The 18,444-nt window shown below is 38.1% G+C and overlaps 2 protein-coding genes across 3 annotated transcripts; one reads left to right on the top strand and one right to left on the bottom strand.

Moving 5' to 3' along the window:
* Window positions 1-944: 944 nt before the first annotated feature.
* Window positions 945-3,889, bottom strand: LOC146619042 (uncharacterized). 2 transcript variants are annotated; one of them, XM_085370081.1, is made up of 10 exons: window positions 3,766-3,889; window positions 3,285-3,425; window positions 3,001-3,140; window positions 2,748-2,884; window positions 2,544-2,642; window positions 2,306-2,424; window positions 1,929-2,188; window positions 1,652-1,838; window positions 1,349-1,476; window positions 945-1,262 (listed from the first exon to the last, which is right to left on the bottom strand). In XM_085370081.1, the coding sequence occupies exons 1-10, from the start codon at window positions 3,887-3,889 to the stop codon at window positions 945-947; spliced, it is 1,653 nt and encodes a 550-aa protein (XP_085226207.1). The 2 variants fall into 2 exon arrangements, with proteins under 2 accessions (XP_085226207.1, XP_085226208.1); XM_085370082.1 differs by having other exon boundaries at window positions 2,306-2,405; window positions 2,549-2,642; window positions 3,766-3,852.
* An 8,274-nt stretch (window positions 3,890-12,163) lies between these two features.
* LOC146619043 (extracellular calcium-sensing receptor-like) lies at window positions 12,164-16,121 on the top strand. Its single transcript, XM_085370174.1, has 9 exons — window positions 12,164-12,273; window positions 12,498-12,792; window positions 12,943-13,029; window positions 13,238-13,507; window positions 13,729-13,935; window positions 14,019-14,294; window positions 14,660-14,887; window positions 14,983-15,106; window positions 15,193-16,121. The coding sequence occupies exons 1-9, from the start codon at window positions 12,164-12,166 to the stop codon at window positions 16,119-16,121; spliced, it is 2,526 nt and encodes an 841-aa protein (XP_085226300.1).
* The last annotated feature ends 2,323 nt before the right edge of the window (window positions 16,122-18,444 follow it).

An 18,444-nucleotide genomic window follows, 5' to 3' on the forward strand; every position in this document is an offset into this window, starting at 1 on the left:
ATGTACACCCTTTTTAGAGCCCAGGGGATTTGCAGTTTCAAAGTCATCATAAAACAGTTGAATTTGTAAGGCATCTTTTTCTGCAGAAAATAGGGGACATCTTTTAACATAGGCAGCATCGATTAAGTCTGCATACACACCTTCTCTGGACATATTCCTCGACTTGAACATGTCGACAACATGGTGGTTTTGAAAGATAGTTTTCAGTGTTTCCAAAATAGGAACATATGCAAACCTATCGGTTACAATGACTTGATCAAAAGTCCCTGTGATCTTGTTTCTTCTACTGTCAAATCTTGTGCCAAGCACCATTTCAACAGGTTCAACAGTTGCCCATTTTTGTTTAAAGTGCCTATTTCGTTTAGCTTCTGAATTTAACAGTGTGAATGGGTTTTCAAAGTTTTTGAATGACTGCTCTAATTTCTTTTTACTTGAAGTGTCCTGTGAAGGTAAGCTCTGTAAAGCTGCATCTTTAGCCTGAGTATGAATCTCAAAAAACACTTCCTCCATTGAGGAGACAAAACTATTCACAGTAGATTGGCTTAATCCAGCTGCCCTGAGCTGTGCAACAGTAGAGGCACACATATCCAAAGTGCTCTTATTTGAACTTTTCAACATTTCAGATGTTGTGGGTGTTTCTTCTACATTAGTTGACACCACCTGCCCTGTAGTGATAACTTCTTTAATTGCCACATCAGGCTGTAAATTAACATCAGTGTCAGCCTGTTGGTCGAAATAGTTAAGGTGTTTGGTATTTAAATGTTTTCTAAAACCTGAAAAAGTGCCAAACACACAGCCACAGTCACGCTGGGCACATTTAAGGCGAAGATTTCTTCCGGGTAAGTAACCATGGACTAACCGTAAATGCCTAACAAGCATGTTTGAACCAGTAAACTCAGCCTGACAGACAAAACACTTCATGATGGAGAATTAACCTTCAAGCCCTAACGAAGCAACCTTGTCCTTATTTCAGCAACTCTGGGACTTTCTTTGATTTTGCCAACATCTATATTGTACACAGTGGTTTGGATGAATGTGTACATGTTGTGAAGCATGGTGTTGTAAGATGTGCCAAACACAAAATGTGCTTTAAACAGTTCATCAAAAGCACCAAGTGAAGAGGTAGACTTGCATGGTATGGCATTCTTGTCAAGAATAATGAAGAACTGGTGGATGTCATGCTTTTTCACCCCAACAGCCAGGAGGTAGGGTTGAGTGCTGGTAGTGATGGCATCAAGGTGCTCTTGGATATTTGTTCCAGTCTGAAAAGACAAATACAGACAGGCAATAAGAATCAAGTGTTTCTTAAACTGGTAATTCATACCATAAAAATAGAAAAGAAACAAACCTTCTTGAAGACCACAAGATGCCTTTCTGCTTGAGAAGCTGACACCTTTCCTGGTCTCTTTCGACCCTGACCAGATGGTGGAATCAAATGTAATAGCAATAGAATCGCTGAGAGGTCACTGTCCCAGCCTGAAAAAAAAAAAATTGGTTTTATAATAAAGTTGAATCATCCTCATCAATAACAAATTTCAATGCATCTGCATTGACAAAATGTTTGAGTAGACCCAAAATACAAAAGGACAGCTGTTCTGTGACAAACATTATATATCCTGTGAATGTTCTAATTAAAGAAATAACAGCTCACCAATGTCAGCATTAACTTCAGTGGCATCCTCAGGAGAGTCAGCTGCCAGCAAGAGTTCTTCCAGGTCACTGGTAGAAGGAAGCTTTCTGCCTTGTTGGATAATCTTTCTTTTGAATGTTGTTGGCCACCTCTCCAGCAACCTGCCTGATACATCCTCACCAAACATCAGTACAAAATCCTGTTCGATCTGTAACAGGGATAGAGAACAGAGAATTATATCTGCTATCTGCAAAAAATAAAATGTGTTTACATTGTCAACGTAATGAAAAATATTCACCAAGCCTTTGATATCTTTGAAACGTGGAAACACAGACAGTATGTTGCTTGACAGCAGGGGGTCAAGGACCATGTTGTGTCGATAAACAAATGTCAACTTCATCTTCTTCTTGACTGTGTCTTCATCAGCTGAATGTTTCATCAGAGAGATTGCTTCCTTGCACTCATCCTCACTCAGCACGTTCTCTGTAACAAACTGCAACTCTCGTCTGACAGTTGGTCCACCACACTGGTCTTCACCCGATGATCCATCTCCTGGTGCTAGACAATATGAAATACAACTTTATCAAAACTAATAATAACATTTGATAACCATTATTAATACAGAACCACAATTTGGAACTGTATTATATGTTTCCACTGAATTATAAGTGTTACCTCCAGATGTTAATCGCCTCTCTTTAGCAGTGCATCTCTGTATGGTTTTAATCCTCCAGGCCAAGTACCCAGTGCCACTCTCGCCATCATAATAATGTTCCTTGGAGAGTGACATATACAGACATTTTGTTTATTAATTTATCAGTAAGTTATGTGACCATGAACAGTTGATAAGGACATACATTTTGGCAGGATTTAAAATTTTGATTTTAGTTGTATCAGTTATTGCTGTTAGCTACTTACATAGCCATTTTTTGAGTACGGGTCACTGAGGTAAGGGAAAAAGGTTACAATTCCTCTGGCATACATTTCTTTTACCTGCCGTGGTGGTGATGTACTGCAAGATCAAAAGGAAAAGAACTAGTCAGCTTCGCTGGAATTAATAGAGATTTAAAATAATTTGAAAATGATAGTAAAAATCACAGGGCCAGAAATAAATTACCCATTTTTTTCTGTCATGTCAGCTACCAGTATGTTGACCATTTTTCTTCTGGTTTCATCCACCAGGGACTTGGTCCAATTGTACTCATTTATTATACGTTCTCCACCAGGTTTGCTTGTGAGAATGGATTCCACCAACTGGAAAACACAATAAAAACATTCTACATGTTGATATAACCACTACAGTTCAGAACACTTAAACTACAAACAAAAAAGACACTATTAGAAGAATGTGGAAATCTGTTAACTCTTACTTGCTTAGCTTCTGCATCCAGCTTCTGACGTTTCCTCAAAGGGCTGTCTGAAAGGATGACCGTATCCTGTGAATCTGATGAATGTGGCGATGATAACTGGAACTGCTCAGGAGACACTTCTGCAACAGATGTTTCCAGACCTTAAAAATAGGAGCAAAACAAATCAGTTTACATGGTCCCTCCATAGACTCATTTTATACACTCTTTGATTAAACAATGTAATAATGACACCAAAAAAAAAAAAAAAAAAGACATCCAATGAAACACAAATCACTCAAACAAACCTGTTTCATATTTGATGGTTAGTACCCCGGTTGAGGGATCTGTTACTATATCCTCAAAAACATCCTCATCCAACTCAGTCCCTGAACTATCAAAAACTTTCACTCCTTCTGTTACGGCTGGCGCACCAAACTTTGCAAATGCTGGAAACAAGCACACAAGTTTGTGTAAACAAAAAGACATGACATTTAATGTTTTGTAGCTTAAAATGAAGATCATTTCAAGATACTCTTTCAAAAATGAGTCAGATAAACAAAGCCTAAATTATTAAGCGCCTCTAACATGCTTGATAAGTGGTAGATTAAAAGGAGTGACACTCACATTATGCAGTTTTCCCCCCCACTAAATATACATTCATAACTAAGATGCTTCCAAAACACAGATCATTTTCAATTAATCATAAAATGCAGTTTGAAGAGACTAAATAACAAAAAGAACTTAAAGCCTCTTGTACACCTTTTTAATACAATGTTGGTTTCTTACCGGCAATCAAAAACTCCTTAAGGCTTGGCTCAGATACTCTAACAAATTTCTGCACACCTCCGAGTTTTGCTTTAAGCAGCATGCTTCCTGTAGACAGTAATTTCTTATAGTCAGTGCTCTTCATTGAACTACAGTAAACAGAAAATGTGAATATTAAAACAGTCCCATAAACAGCCTTGCAATGTGATTTCTTACACTGTATGTTACTTTTATGTCAGTGTAACAAGGTGTCAAGATATAATCCTCAATACAAAACTAAAATAATAACTACTACTTTTTACCATTTGTCTGACCTAATTTAGCACTAGGGAGCCAGTATTTTGTTCATCTTTAGTTTAACATACTGAACAGTCTGGTAACCAAAATGGAAAAAGCAGCAGGGTAACTTTTGTCAATACCATCAACTCACAATAAATACAAACGCTGTCATCTTAAATTCAAACTACTAAAAAAATGCATTAAAAACTGAATCCTGGACATTTTGGATATTTTATCAAGCTTATAACACCTGCTGGTTGTAATCCTGTAACTGTAAAATCGCTGAAGACAGCCGAGTTAAAATAAGACAATAACCTTACTAAAAACGACCTCTATATCTGGTACCTAGGTATCAAAAAAAAGAAAAAAAGAAAGATGTAACATTTAGTGTACAATTTTAATTAGTTAATGCTTGAGTTAGGTAATTTAAAATTTAACGCTAACTAGCGAATTGCCCGCGCACTGAGGTTAGCCAAAATGCTAGTTAGCTAGCTAATGTTAATATATAGATCCCAACACATGGAGGGTTTCATTTAATGGAATTTCGAACATGCTAGAACACAACACAATCACCACTACACACTGAAATAAATTTTGATAACAAGCCTTACAGTCCAACACTGATATCAGTCAACTTTTTTAGCTAATTAACAACCTTACATTAGCATACAGATAGTGTCACATTTGCTTCTGGTACAAAATGAAATATATAATAAACATGGACAAAAGGAATGTAACCTTATTTTAACGTGCTACCTGTGCTTAAAATGTCGAATTGTTGGTTTAATAAGTAAATATGAACAACTTACCCTGCAACTGATGTGAAGAAAATGGCGTCGTGAAAAATCCTCTTGGTTTGAAAACCAGTCTGTGGTGGGAGGAGCTTTCTAGAGTAACGTTGACACTGTCTCTTTTAACTCCAGGAATCATCACCCACACTGGGGGGCGTTTTGCTCCAGCTGTTGTTATAATGACTCTATTAGAGTAAATACACTTTAACACTGCTGATTTAACACTGGGAAATTTACTGTGTATAATGGTGCTACTTGAAGCCTGAAAACGATCGCCCATAAAAAAAAACTAAAAAAAACGAGCAAACAGCAGTAGATTCTACGTTAGCATAGATCCCTCCAGAGTTTTGTGCACACGGTTTAGGTAAAAATTAAAAAGGTTGAGGTTTTACATTTAGTTCAGTATTACCTGTGTCTTTGTCTTTTGGGAAAATACTTTACACAAGTAGTGGCTCAAAGAGGATTCCTTTTTTTTTTCTTTTTTTTTTTACTGTGCTGCAATTGTTTACTGAATTATTTGTGCCATTAATTAGTGTCAACTAATTTTTATTCAATCTCCGCACAGGATATGCTTGTGAAGATGGAATATGGGGGAGAGCAGAAGTGCGTTGATGTTCCACAAAGGGATGGATGAAGGACATGCATATTGTATTGAAGAAATAAGTGATGAGAATGCTGTTATTTGCATTTACCATGTCAGACCTTTTGATAAACAAAATTCTAATGAAAGTGAGAACATGTATACTGTTACATCTTTCAGAAAATGTTTTGAAATTGTGGTGCACAGTTCAGAATAAATGTTTTTCAAAAACCATTGCGTCTTTTTAGTAAATGTTCATTTCCAAAAGAAATTTCTAGAAGTTCAGAACAGTAAAATTCCCGCTTTTTAGAATGAATTAGAAGATAACTCTTACGTAGTTAAACTAAAATACTCTTTGAGAGTTAATATATAAACTCTTAACACCAAGTGTTAAATTATCAACTCCAGACAGATTTGGTGTTTAACACTAAATCAGAGTTAACGTACCAACTCTCCAAAAAGAGTTAAATTAACACTCTCTGGTGTGGACCCATATAGACACTTTAATAGTGTTGAAATCAAATCTGACAGTGTTAATTTGGACATGCTGGATTTGCTGTGTGGTGGCAAGTGGCATCTTGGCAGCTGCACGCTTGACTTTTCTCAGTTCATGGGCAGTTATTTTGCACCTTGGTTTTTCCACATGCTTCTTGCGACCCTGTTGACTATTTTGAATGAAACGCTTGATTGTTCGATGATCACGCTTCAGAAGCTTTGCAGTTTTGAGACTGCTGCATCCCTCTGCAAGATATCTCACTATTTTTGACTTTTCTGAGCCTGTCAAGTCCTTCTTTTGACCCATTTTGCCAAAGGAAAGGACGTTGCCTAATAATTATGCACACCTGATATAGGGTGTTGATGTCACACCCCTTCTCATTACAGAGATGCACATCACCTAATATGCTTAATTGGTAGTAGGCTTTCGAGCCTATACAGCTTGGAGTAAGACAACATGCATGAAGAGGATGATGTGGACAAAATACTCATTTGCCTAATAATTCTGCACTCCCTGTAGATCTACAGGCAGTATTTAAGACCAGCGTCTACATCTCTTCTTCACCAGTTTGTCAGCTAACTCATGTTAGTAACAGGCCATCTTTACTCATTGTACCAAGTTCTTTGTTTAACTTACCATATTCTTCTTGTGTTCTTGTAGTCTTTGGATAGAGATAGGTTGGTCATATTTAAAATTGAAGCATTAATTAATGGCAGGACGTCTTTGAGCAGTGTTGTAGGAATGGTTTTGAGGAAGTAATTACTGAAGTTAACTCAGAAAGATCAATTGGAGAAAAAGACTAAATGGTACTAAAAGTAGCTACATGTTTCAGAATTATACCAGGGAGCCAAGTAGTTCTGAATTTGAGGCTCTATTTTTCACAGGAGCTACAGTATCCAGTCCCATATGGCAGGCAAAATTATTAACAAGATAATTGACCTCTGTTGGAGTAGCGTTCAAGTAGCTGCTCTGCTCTGTGTTGGTATAGGGCATTAAAGATGATAACAGTGGGTGGATTATATTCTTAAACTTTGTTACAGCAGTTTCAGAAAAAAACACCTTTTGTGATAAGGTCTAATCCCCACTGCTGTGTAATCAATTATTGTAAATTTAAATGTTATCAGGAAATGATCAGACAAGAGAGGGTTTTCAGGAAACACTGTTAAATGTTCCATTTCTACCCCATATGTTAAAACAAGATCCAGAGTGCAGGTGGGTTCTTTTATATTTTAAGAAAGCCAATTGAGTCTAACAACAGATTAAATGTTGAGTTGAGGCTGTCATTTTTAGCATCTACATGGATGTTAAAATCACCCGCAATAATTATTTTATCTGAGCTGAGCACTAAATCAGATAAAAAAATCAGTGAGAAACTGTGTAAAGCCCAGGTGGATGATAGATGATCACAAATAACACTGGATTTTGAGTTTTGCAGCTAGAGTGAACAAGGCTGAGCATCAGGCTTTCAAATGAATTAAAAGTCTGTCTTGGTCTTTGTAAAGTAAAGTAACATTTTATTTGTATATTAGTTTTCAAAATAAAAATCACAAAGTGCTTCACAGAAAAACTAAAACATTAAAACAAAAATCAACCAAAAGCAAGTTTAAAAAAAGATGTGTTTTTAGTAGGGGTGGGACTCAATTAAAAAAAAAAATCTAATTAATTAGAGGCTTTGTAATTAATCGAATTTAATCGCACAAGAAAATTTCCCCCTAAGTGTAAATGTTTTTTGTTTTATTTAAAAGGGTGGGCGACAGAATTAAATAATAGAGATGGAAATAAATACTGTAAACTCTAACTCTTTTAATTTATGGGGGGGAAAAGCATTTAAACAGCATTTCAATTCAAAACAGAGAAACAAAAATAATATCCCTGGCCAAAATTGGGCAGACTTAAACACAAAATGCTGTTTTAAGTACCTTATGTACATTTTCAAAATGGTATTGTTTTTAAATAATAATAATAATAAAAAATTCAACATAAAGTGCAGTTTTTCTTCTTAAAAATAGGGCAGAAAAATAAAAGGTTATTTGACCTGCTTCACCTTTAAACTCTGAGTAACCTTAGCCAATATTATTTTGTACATTAGGCTAAAATAGTTTGATCATCAAAACTTTTAGTGCAAAAAATAACAAACCCGTTGGACTCACAATACCTCCATGCTTATTTACTGTCCATCTCTTTCAGCCAGTTACTTAGACAAACTAGCCTTTTCTTATTTTCAGAGCTCAAGGTGCTTTCTTTTTTTGTTACTATGTGACCTGCAAGTGAGAACAGTTTCTCACATGGGACAGAAGTGGCAGGACTAATCAAATATTTGCGGGCCAGGACAGACAGCTGAAGGTGGGTCCCTGCTTGACTGGACCACCACTGCACCAGGCAGTCTTTCTCGCTGATGGTGGATTCTGCTCTTTTTTTTTTTTTTTTTTTTTTTTCTGCTCTTTACAAACTCAGGGCCCTGTTACACATGGCTTCCTAATCTGAATCAGAGTCTGAAGACAATGAAGAGAAGATGAAGAACCTTGTCTTTGCTGGCTCCTTTGTGCTGGCATTTTTACACTGTTCCTGCAGCAGGGCCTCAAGGCTGGTCCAAACCTCTTCTCACTCTCCCCTTGCAAAGCACTTTAAATCCTTAAAGTGTGGGTCAAGCACGGTAGCTATCTTGAGCCACTGGTTGTTTGAGTGTAGCTACATGTTGGATAGGTCCTCTGAACATGAGACATATGTCTCACCTCTAAGAAGCTCAGTCACAAACCTGTAGTAGACAGTTCAAGAAAGTAATTTTTACAAACTTTCAAATCTAGAACTTTTTGAAGAAACTGTAACAATACGTTAAAAGAGAGTTTATTTACCTGCATGGCTCAAGGACAGTTGCCAGCTCGTGGAGTTTTACAAGCTCTGATGGAGTTAAAATGACTAGTTTGTGATCAGCAAAAACAGCCTCTTGATTCTTCAGTAGACGCGAAACCATATCCAGCATTGAATTCCACCATGTGGAAACATCCTGTATGAGTGGCTCTTTCTGTTGCCCCAGTCTTGTTTGCTCTTTGTGTAGTTAATCCATAGTAGCAGGGCTGTCTGTGATGAAAGAAATGTTCTTGCTTTTCAGTGTCATAAAGCTGTTGAATTTTACTTGAAATAGTCTTTGGAAAGTTGGATCACCTGACGCTAATTGTAGGACATTTTTTAACCCCCTATCTTCTACCACTGATAGTGGTCTACAGTCCAGAGCAATCAATTTTGCAAGAGAATTTGTAAGTTTGTCCGATGTTGACTTACTAATTTTGGTCCGTAAGCCAGTCATTTCATCAAGTTTGGGATGCCGACACCTTTTGTTGGTACTTGGTGATTGGTGTTAGAGCTAAAAGCTCCCACAGTTTTTGTGCTCACTGCAACATGTTTTGCATTAAGATGGCACCATAAGGTTGAAGTGCTTTGGTGGTATGCAAACTCCTTTTTTCACAGTTTGCACAAAACAACACTTTTATCGAGGCTTTGCTCAGGTAGTCTTTTGAAATGAAAATTGCCTCCGATAAGTCCTAGTAATGCGCTTTCTTCTGATTCTTTGTAGCGATGATGTGTAAATCAGTGCAATCGGTATACAAGGAAATCGTGCATTAACAAAAGTTCTCCTTTGCTTGGAATCCAAAGTGCAATTAAATGCTTTTTTTTAATGCATTTTTTTTTAAATTAATACATGCAATTAATGAGTTAAAGTCCCATCCCTAGTTTTTAGTGTTTTTTTTTTAAAGACACCACTGAGTCCACAGATCTCAAGCTCAAAGGCAGAGAGTTCCAGAATTTGGGGGCCACTGTTACTAAAGCTCTGTCACTTTTCAGCCTAGTATGATGGACAACCAGCAAGCCGTGATCACATGGCCTCAGGGACCTGCTGGGGATGTATGGATGTAAAAGATCTCTGACGTATGTTGGTGCTTGTCCATGCGGAGCTCCAAATGTCAAGCTGGATCAGCAGGAGTATGACATGCGAGTAACTGGAAGACTTGGTCAGAAGCCTTGCAACAGCATTCTGAACAACCTCATGGTTTGGTTGATTAATAGGCTGGTGTGAAAAGTTGCTGCTACACCGACCCTTGGCCTGTGCTTTGAGAATTCTGATAGTTAGTATGACTCAGGGGTGTTGATTCATTTAAACTAACATAATCATCCTGCTGTAGCAAGGTTTCTGTAAGGCAGAGTAAATCAATTTGTTGATCAATTATTAACTCATGTACTAACAGAGACTTGGAAGTGAGAGACCTAATGTTTAATTTCACTTTTTTACTCTTTGGTATAGATTTGGATAGTGAATTGTTCTTTCTTTGTGATTTTTTTAAGTCGTAGTAGTTAGTTAAAGTTGTTTTTTGCTGGTTTTAAGTTTGTTTATTGTCCGATTGGGAACTGACACAGTCTCTGGAGTTTTGGGGGGATGACAGGAGGAGAGAAGCTGCAGAGAGGCGTGTAAGACTGCAACTCTGCTTCTTGGTCCTAACTCTGGGTAGACATGTCCTTCTCTCCCCATCCCCAGTTGCCTCCCTCCTCCCACCTCATCTCTGGTACCGGTGCCCACTTCTCAATTTTAAATACATGTAGACGTTGAGGGCTCTGAAGGGGCCGTGCTGACACCAGCTGCTATCTGGCAGAGAGTCATTGGTACCATGCCCTTCCCATATTTTAAATGCACTTTAGAACAGCACACTGGAACACCACATATGAGCAGGTAGAATGAGTTATGGGGTCTTCACACCCCTGTTCTCTGTTTGCCATCTGGGGCTGGGGGCCTTTACTTAAACGTAAAAAATAAAATAAAATAAAGAAAGAAATAATAAAGAAACTATGACAATCAAGTGGACCAGTATGGAAAAAGCTGTAATGATCCACTTAGGAAAGTAAATCGGTTGGGCATTTTTCTTTGCCATCAGACAGTAATTCTGATTCCTACAGTGCAGGACAGGACAGGCCAAAAAAAGAATAAATGACAGTATTCACTGATTAAAGTGTTCTTATCAAAGAGTTGAGCATTTGTGAAGGAAAAGTTATTTACATATTTATCTCAACAATTCAGTTAGAAATGCCACAGCTGTCTATTATTCAAACCTTGTTACAAAGATTAAGGGTAATCGTAAGGTCTTACTTGACAGAATTACTGATATTGTTACCCCTGTGCTACCTGCTGTCTCAGTGTGTTAAAATGAACATTAAGATATTCTTGTTTCTTTATAAGCAGAAAAAAATCAGTGATGTTTGATGCTAAAGAAAAAATGTTTTTCCTTTAGCATCTTTGTTGGCTGTTCCTGCTCCAGTTTGACATGTTATATTCATTTTTTTTTTATCTGTTTCTTAAACTGAGCTGGTTAAATTAGTTGACTCAGTGAAAGCATCCTTCTGCTCGCTTGATGTTTAACACATCTCTGTCCAAAAATCTCTTTCGGTCTATATGTGTCCATGTGCTGACTATAATTAAAACATAACTGGTCTCTGGTCAAGGTCCTACTTATTTTAAGGCTGTCATCCAACCACTTACATAAAGAAATAGCTGAAGTTTGTTTTGTGCTGGTAATGGAAGATCTTGGTCTCCTTGCCGCATTTGCTAACTCTTAAAGCAGGATCTGCTGGCTAGACATCATAAGAAGCTGAAAACTAAAGGACAAAGAGCTTTTGAAACCTCTAGACTCTGGGCTGTCCCTGTCTAAGATGAAGATCTCTGAATTTGGTGGTCTCTTTTTTAAGACTTGCATTTGGTTAACTTTTCTTTTCATGTTCTGGAATTAATTGTGAAGCATTTTGTGAGATTTATTTTGAAAGGTGCTATTAAATAACATTTTATTTACTTACTTGCCATGTTGGATCAACCACAAGACTATTAATTCTTCCTTTATATTGACTAAAAAATATAAAATTTAAATTAACAAAACAAAAACACACAAAAGAGCTGAGTCCTTGTTGATAACTAATTAACTTGCAGTGTTATCGAGGTCTACCTGCATACAAACGTAATCTCAAATGACATGTCCTTTAGGTCCTGCCACTGCTCCTTGTTTTTCCCTTATGGGTGGTATGCAAGATTAGTCAACACAGCATGTCAATAAAAGGGAATGGCAAAACAATAAAACCTGACGACTAGACTCAGAAAGTCAGAAAGCTGTCATGTGGTCATTATTACAAACCAACTTGCTCTTATTCATTTTGCTGTATTCCTATTTTTCTTCTGCTGTAGCCTCTTCTCTGTTTCCCTCCTCCTGTCAGTTACAGAGACAATTTCATCTAAATGGCATGCACAAGAGTGGAGATGTCATTCTGGGTGGACTGTTTCAAGTCCACTTTTTTTCAAGCGTTGCTGACCTGTCTTTTACCTCACAGCCACAACAGCCTACTTGCCATGGGTAAGTATGTCAGGGAAAAAAGTGAAAACGAAAGCGAAAATCTATTATTGATATGCATCTTATATCTAGTACTCTCTGCATTAATACATTTGAAAAAATGCCTTGTCTGGAATGAAACATCTTCTTTGTATTTTTTTTGTCATTAAAAATCCCTTTAATTGTGGTTTATAACAGTATTTGTGTAACATGTTTTCCAAGTATACTGTTGTATTTTTCTTTGTTAGTTTTTATGAACTAGGATTTAGGCAGGCACAAACCATGGCCTTTGCTATTGATGAGATCAACAGAAACTCCAACCTGCTGCCAAATGTCACTCTTGGATATACTCTTTATGATAACTGTGTCACACTTGGAATTGGATTCCGTGCAGCATTGTCATTAGCCAGTGGTCAAGAGGAAAACATTATATTAGATAATAGATGTACTGGAAATCTTCCAGTCATAGGGATTGTGGGTGATTCTTCCTCTACACATTCTATTGCCATTTCCAACGTCTTAGGTTTGTACAGAGTACCCATGGTAAGTGGTCTTCTTAATCTTGTAATAGATACCTTGTATTATTTTGATTTCATAGCAAATATAAAGCCACTTAATAATAGAGCTAACATGATAAAAATAATAAAGGAGTACAGACTTTGGATATTTATACATAATGTGTATTTTTCACAGGTGAGTTATTTTGCCACTTGTTCCTGCCTAACTGACCGTCAAAAGTATCCATCCTTCTTTAGAACAATACCAAGTGATGCTTTCCAGGTCAGGAGCACAATTTCACATTTGTCACTAAATTATTAATGCAACAACAGAAGTATTTTCAGGAATAAAATACCTGTTTTTTAACAGAATGTATAATGATGTAAAAAACTAAAAAATTCTACCTGTGTGCTGTGGAAGTTGATCTGCAAATACTGGTATGAAAGATTTGTTTGTCTTTGCGCTCACCCTTTAATTTGTATTTACATAGGTACGTGCTATGATTCAGATTCTAAAACACTTTGGCTGGACTTGGGCAGGTCTTCTTGTCAGTGATGATGATTACGGACTTCACGCAGCCAGATCTTTGCAATCTGATCTCAGTCTGTCGGGTGAAGGATGCCTGGCTTACTTCGAGATTTTACCCTGGGACAAAGACATGGATGAACTCAGGAGGATTGTGAATGTGATGAAAATGTCCTCAGCTCGAGTTGTCATTGTCTTTGCACATCATAGTCGCATAGTAAACCTTATGGAAGAGGTTTGGGTTTAAAACAATTTAATTATTACTAGTTGCAAGAATAAAAATCATTAGACTGTGCAAAACATGTTTTATATGTCTGTGTGAATGTGTAGTAAAAACTAGTCATGTAGAATTAATTTGCATCATGAGCATCTACTGCATCTACTGTAATATTATGTCACTAAAGTAGTTTTGAGCTACAATATCACATTACAGATTTTGTATAATACAATGCACAGGTAGTGAGGCAAAATCTAACTGGCCTACAGTGGATGGCCAGTGAAGCCTGGACAGAAGCTACTGTGCTCCAAACACCTCAGCTCATGCCATATCTGGGTGGAACACTGGGCATTGCAATTCGTCGAGGAGAAATACCAGGGCTCAGGGAATTCCTCTTACAAATACGTCCTGACCTACATCACAATAACAGCTATGGAAATAGCATGGTGAGAGCTGAACTCTTTCTTATCATATGTCCAAGATGTATATATTTTTATTATTTGTAAAAATAATTTTCAATAAATTTCAGGTGAATCAGTTTTGGGAATTCACATTTAAGTGCAGATTTGCACCAGCTCCAACAGGCTGGGTAGAAGGTAGAGGTACATTATGCACTGGAGAGGAAGATCTGGACCATGTGGACTCTGAGTTTTTGGATATTTCCAACCTCCGGCCAGAATACAATGTGTACAAAGCTGTATATGCTTTAGCATATTCCCTTGATGACATGTTACGGTGCAAGCCAGGAAGAGGACCTTTCCGTGGCCACAGCTGTGCCACATTGCAAACATTGGAACCGTGGCAGGTTTGATATCAAATTGCACTCCATTAAATGAGAAGATCTTTTGCCCTATAATTACTTTCAGAACAGAATGCACACAGTAGAGTAAATACGAAAGACAAACCATGAAAAAGTTTGAATGAGCTAAAAAGATGTTTTCATCCTTCTGAACTGGAGTAATGGTTAATATATTTAGATCTGAGAGATCATAAACCAGTAGGCATATACAGCAGTATTAGTGATGTGCGATCTTTGATTTTGAGTTAGATTGTAATAATTTTATATGTTTGTATAAATCCAATTTAATGTTATATTTGATTATTTAATACCAGGTGCCACTGTTTGCACTATGAAAAATAATTTATTTATTATAAATCCCTTTTTAACAGCTTATTTATTATTTGGAAATGGTCAATTTTACCACTCCATTTGGTGATCAAGTGTCATTTGATGAGAATGGTGATGTGGTGCCAATTTATGATGTGATGAACTGGTTGTGGCTCCCTGATGGAAACATTAAAATTCAAACTGTGGGTGAGGTTAAGAGGTCTGCTTTCAAAGGTGAAGAACTCATACTTGATGAAGACAAAATCTTCTGGAACTTTGAATCCAAAAAGGTTAGATATGGTTTTTAGACTTTTATATTTTGGCACATATATGTATTACATAATATATGTAATTCTGGCAGGTAATATTTAATTTCATCCTATAGCCACCTCGATCGGTATGTAGTGAGAGCTGTCCTCCTGGTACCCACATGGTGAGAAAGAAGGAGGAACCCAAATGCTGTTTTGACTGCATCCCTTGTTCTGAGGGAAAAACCACTAACAAGAGCAGTGAGTTTTTATCTTTTACCGCTGCATATTTAATTAGATTCATATTAAACATAGTATGTATGATACCATCTTCCCCCTTTTTGTAGATTCCTTGGAGTGCACCAATTGTCCAGAGGATTTTTGGTCAAACCCCCAGCGTGATCACTGTGTTCCCAAGAAGACAGAGTTCCTCTCCTACCATGAGCCTCTGGGTATTTGCTTGACAGCAATTTCACTGCTGGGAACATTTATATGTGTTATTGTTCTAGGAATCTTTTTCTACCATCGCAGAACACCTATAATACGTGCCAACAATTCAGAACTTAGTTTTCAGCTATTGCTGTCACTCAAGTTGTGTTTCCTTTGTTCACTGCTGTTCATTGGACGACCTAGGCTATGGACATGCCAACTCAGGCATGCAGCATTTGGGATCAGCTTTGTGCTGTGTGTCTCATGCATCCTGGTAAAAACCATGGTAGTTCTGGCTGTGTTCAAAGCCTCCAAGCCAGGAGGGGGAACCAGTCTGAAGTGGTTTGGTGCTATGCAGCAGAGAGGAACAGTTCTGTTTCTTACAGCTATTCAAGCAGCCATCTGCACTACCTGGCTTGTTTCTTCCTCTCCAACTCCACATAAAAACACCCAATACCACAATGATAAAATCATTTATGAGTGTGCAGTTGGGTCAACTGTTGGTTTTGCAGTGTTATTGGGCTATATTGGGATGCTAGCTTTCCTCAGTTTTCTAATTGCATTCCTGGTGAGGAATCTCCCTGATAGTTTTAATGAGGCCAAACTCATCACATTCAGCATGCTGATCTTCTGTACTGTGTGGGTGGCCTTTGTTCCTGTTTATATCAGCTCACCAGGAAATTATGCAGATGCAGTGGAGGTATTTGCCATCTTGGCCTCAAGTTTTGGACTCTTGGTCACATTGTTTGGACCCAAATGTTACATAATCCTGTTGAGACCAGAGTTGAACACAAAGAAAGCTATAATGGCTCGCCGCAATGGAACACAGATTTTTCATATACAGTAGAAAACGTCCAGATTTTTTTTTTATTTAAGCTTATACGCAACTAAAAAAAATACATTGTCTAAATGAACAAAGCAATAAATATGGTTTCATACTGTTATGTTATATTCCAGGGTATTTGGTCTTTCTGGAACTGATGTTCACTGAGAAACATATAGTGGGGCAAAACCGTATTTAGTCAGCCACCAATTGTGCAAGTTCTCCCACTTAAAAAGATGAGAGAGGCCTGTAATGTTCATTATAGGTATAGCTCAACTCCCTCCAGCTTTAGACAACAACAACAAGAACCCCCCCTCCCCTTCCCGCACACACTAACTCACTTCTTCCTGCATCACAACCAAACATGTATCTTAAAGAAACAACAACAGTGCACAGAGATAGCCAACCTAACCTGGGGTGGCTGTAGCTCAGGTGGCAGAGCAGGTCAGCCACTAATCAAAAGGTCAGTGGTTCGATCCCAGGCTACCTCCTGGCTGCATGTCAAATATCCTTGGGCAAGATGCTAACCCCACGTTTGCCTACTGGTGGTGGTCAGAGGGCCTGGTGGTGCCAGTGTCCAGCAGCCTCGCCTCTGTCAGTGCACCCCAGGGCAGCTGTGGCTACAATGTAGCTTGCCATTGCCAGTGTGTGAATGACTGAATGTAGTGTAAAGCGCTTTGGGGTCCTTAGGGACTGAGTAAAGCGCTATACAAATGCAGGCCATTTACCATTTTTTTCTAACACAGTAAAATAACCTTTAACCATCATTACAGTGTGTATACTAATTTGCTAAAACATGAGCTCTGCTGAAACATAAAGTCTGCTCCAATTTCAATGTACAATGCCCAACTACAGCTACAATAAAGGAATCTTTATCTTTCATGATATAAATTATTAAATAACTAAGGATTTAGGATTAAGATTTAAGAATTATAAACTAATTGTCAGGTCTGGGATGGCAGACCAGGTGGAGTGCAGAAAGAGTGGACCCACATGCAGACAATGGAGACGGAACTGGACCGTAAAGCAAGACTTTTATTTTCGACTGCACAAAATACAAAATAAAGAGAGACTAAGATTAAACTAACAAAAACTAAAATGGGAAAACCTAAACACTAAACACTAGGTACACAGAACGTGACATGTGAGAACATGAAACCTGAAACCCGAGGCCTCTGGCTGGGATGAGGCAGGACCCAATGGTCTAGATGGCGGAGACAGAGCAGACAGGGTAGTCCATGGCAGATGGCGGTGATGTATGGCGTTATTTTTGTGCCACTATTCTGAGCGCACGAAAAAAAAATTGAGGGCACGTAAAAAAAAATTGCAGGTGCAACAGGTGCAAGTGTTGCATTTTGAGGAGAAATTTATTTTGAGCGTACAAAAGCTGAATTTGAGTGAACAAAATTCATTGCTGCGTGCAAAAAACGTATTTCAGTGTTTGCGCTTATCCATATATACACACAATAGCACCCCCTCTCGCTCAGTTTCACAACATTCTCTGCTTCGTACGCTCAACTCTCTGTACACCGTTATAAGTGTGCCACAAAACCAACCAATCACAGACTTGGTTTCAAAAATTCTGATTGGCTCTTACGGTCTCCAATCAGCTCGCTAGCTATTGCCTTCCGGACACCAGAAACACTGTCCACTCAGCCTCGCTTCTTGCAGATAGAGGGATTTTTGATTTACTCTGCAGCTAAAGAAGATGATAGGTCTGTAGCTTGAACCTATTCGCTGGAACGTTGAAGACAATATAATTACACTGCAAAGCAAGACACAAGTAGGCAAGGTTCTTCATGTTTACTCATGCATGAGGGAGACCTGGCTGGAGCCAAGCGTCGTTCCACCACTTGACCTCCGTCAGACTCTCAGCCAGGTCCCCCATAGCACTCCTTTTATTGTGGTTACATGAATATGCATAGGGTCATTAACATATAACATCTTACATAGGTATACATGTGAACAAAGAATACTGTGTATGTGTGTGTGTGTGATTTGTGTGAGGTCAAGATGTGACCCTGTGAAGAGTCTAGCGGGTCCATCTGAACAAAAGGCTCTTATACTTAAACAGATATACGTGTGTTTGCTAAACCATATATCAGCAAGAGAAGATACGGCCTCTCCTAGGAGGTGTGTGATCTATGCCAGAACACTCTAGAGAGGAGTGAACGCATTCCCCTCTTCATGCTACACAGAGTTGTTACAGACCTCCTAGGATGAGACATTCTTTCAATCTACAAATGATTATACACCTCTAAGCATATATGGTTAAATATTTCTAAGCATAAATGACAATGAACAATACAAAACCTAACAGAAGAGATGGCAGAATCAAACAATGGCT

Source organism: Diplotaxodon limnothrissa, linkage group LG14 (assembly GCF_057381915.1).
Source record: "Diplotaxodon limnothrissa isolate DT_005_m linkage group LG14, D_limnothrissa_male_GT1.1, whole genome shotgun sequence".
Lineage (NCBI taxonomy): Eukaryota > Metazoa > Chordata > Actinopteri > Cichliformes > Cichlidae > Diplotaxodon > Diplotaxodon limnothrissa.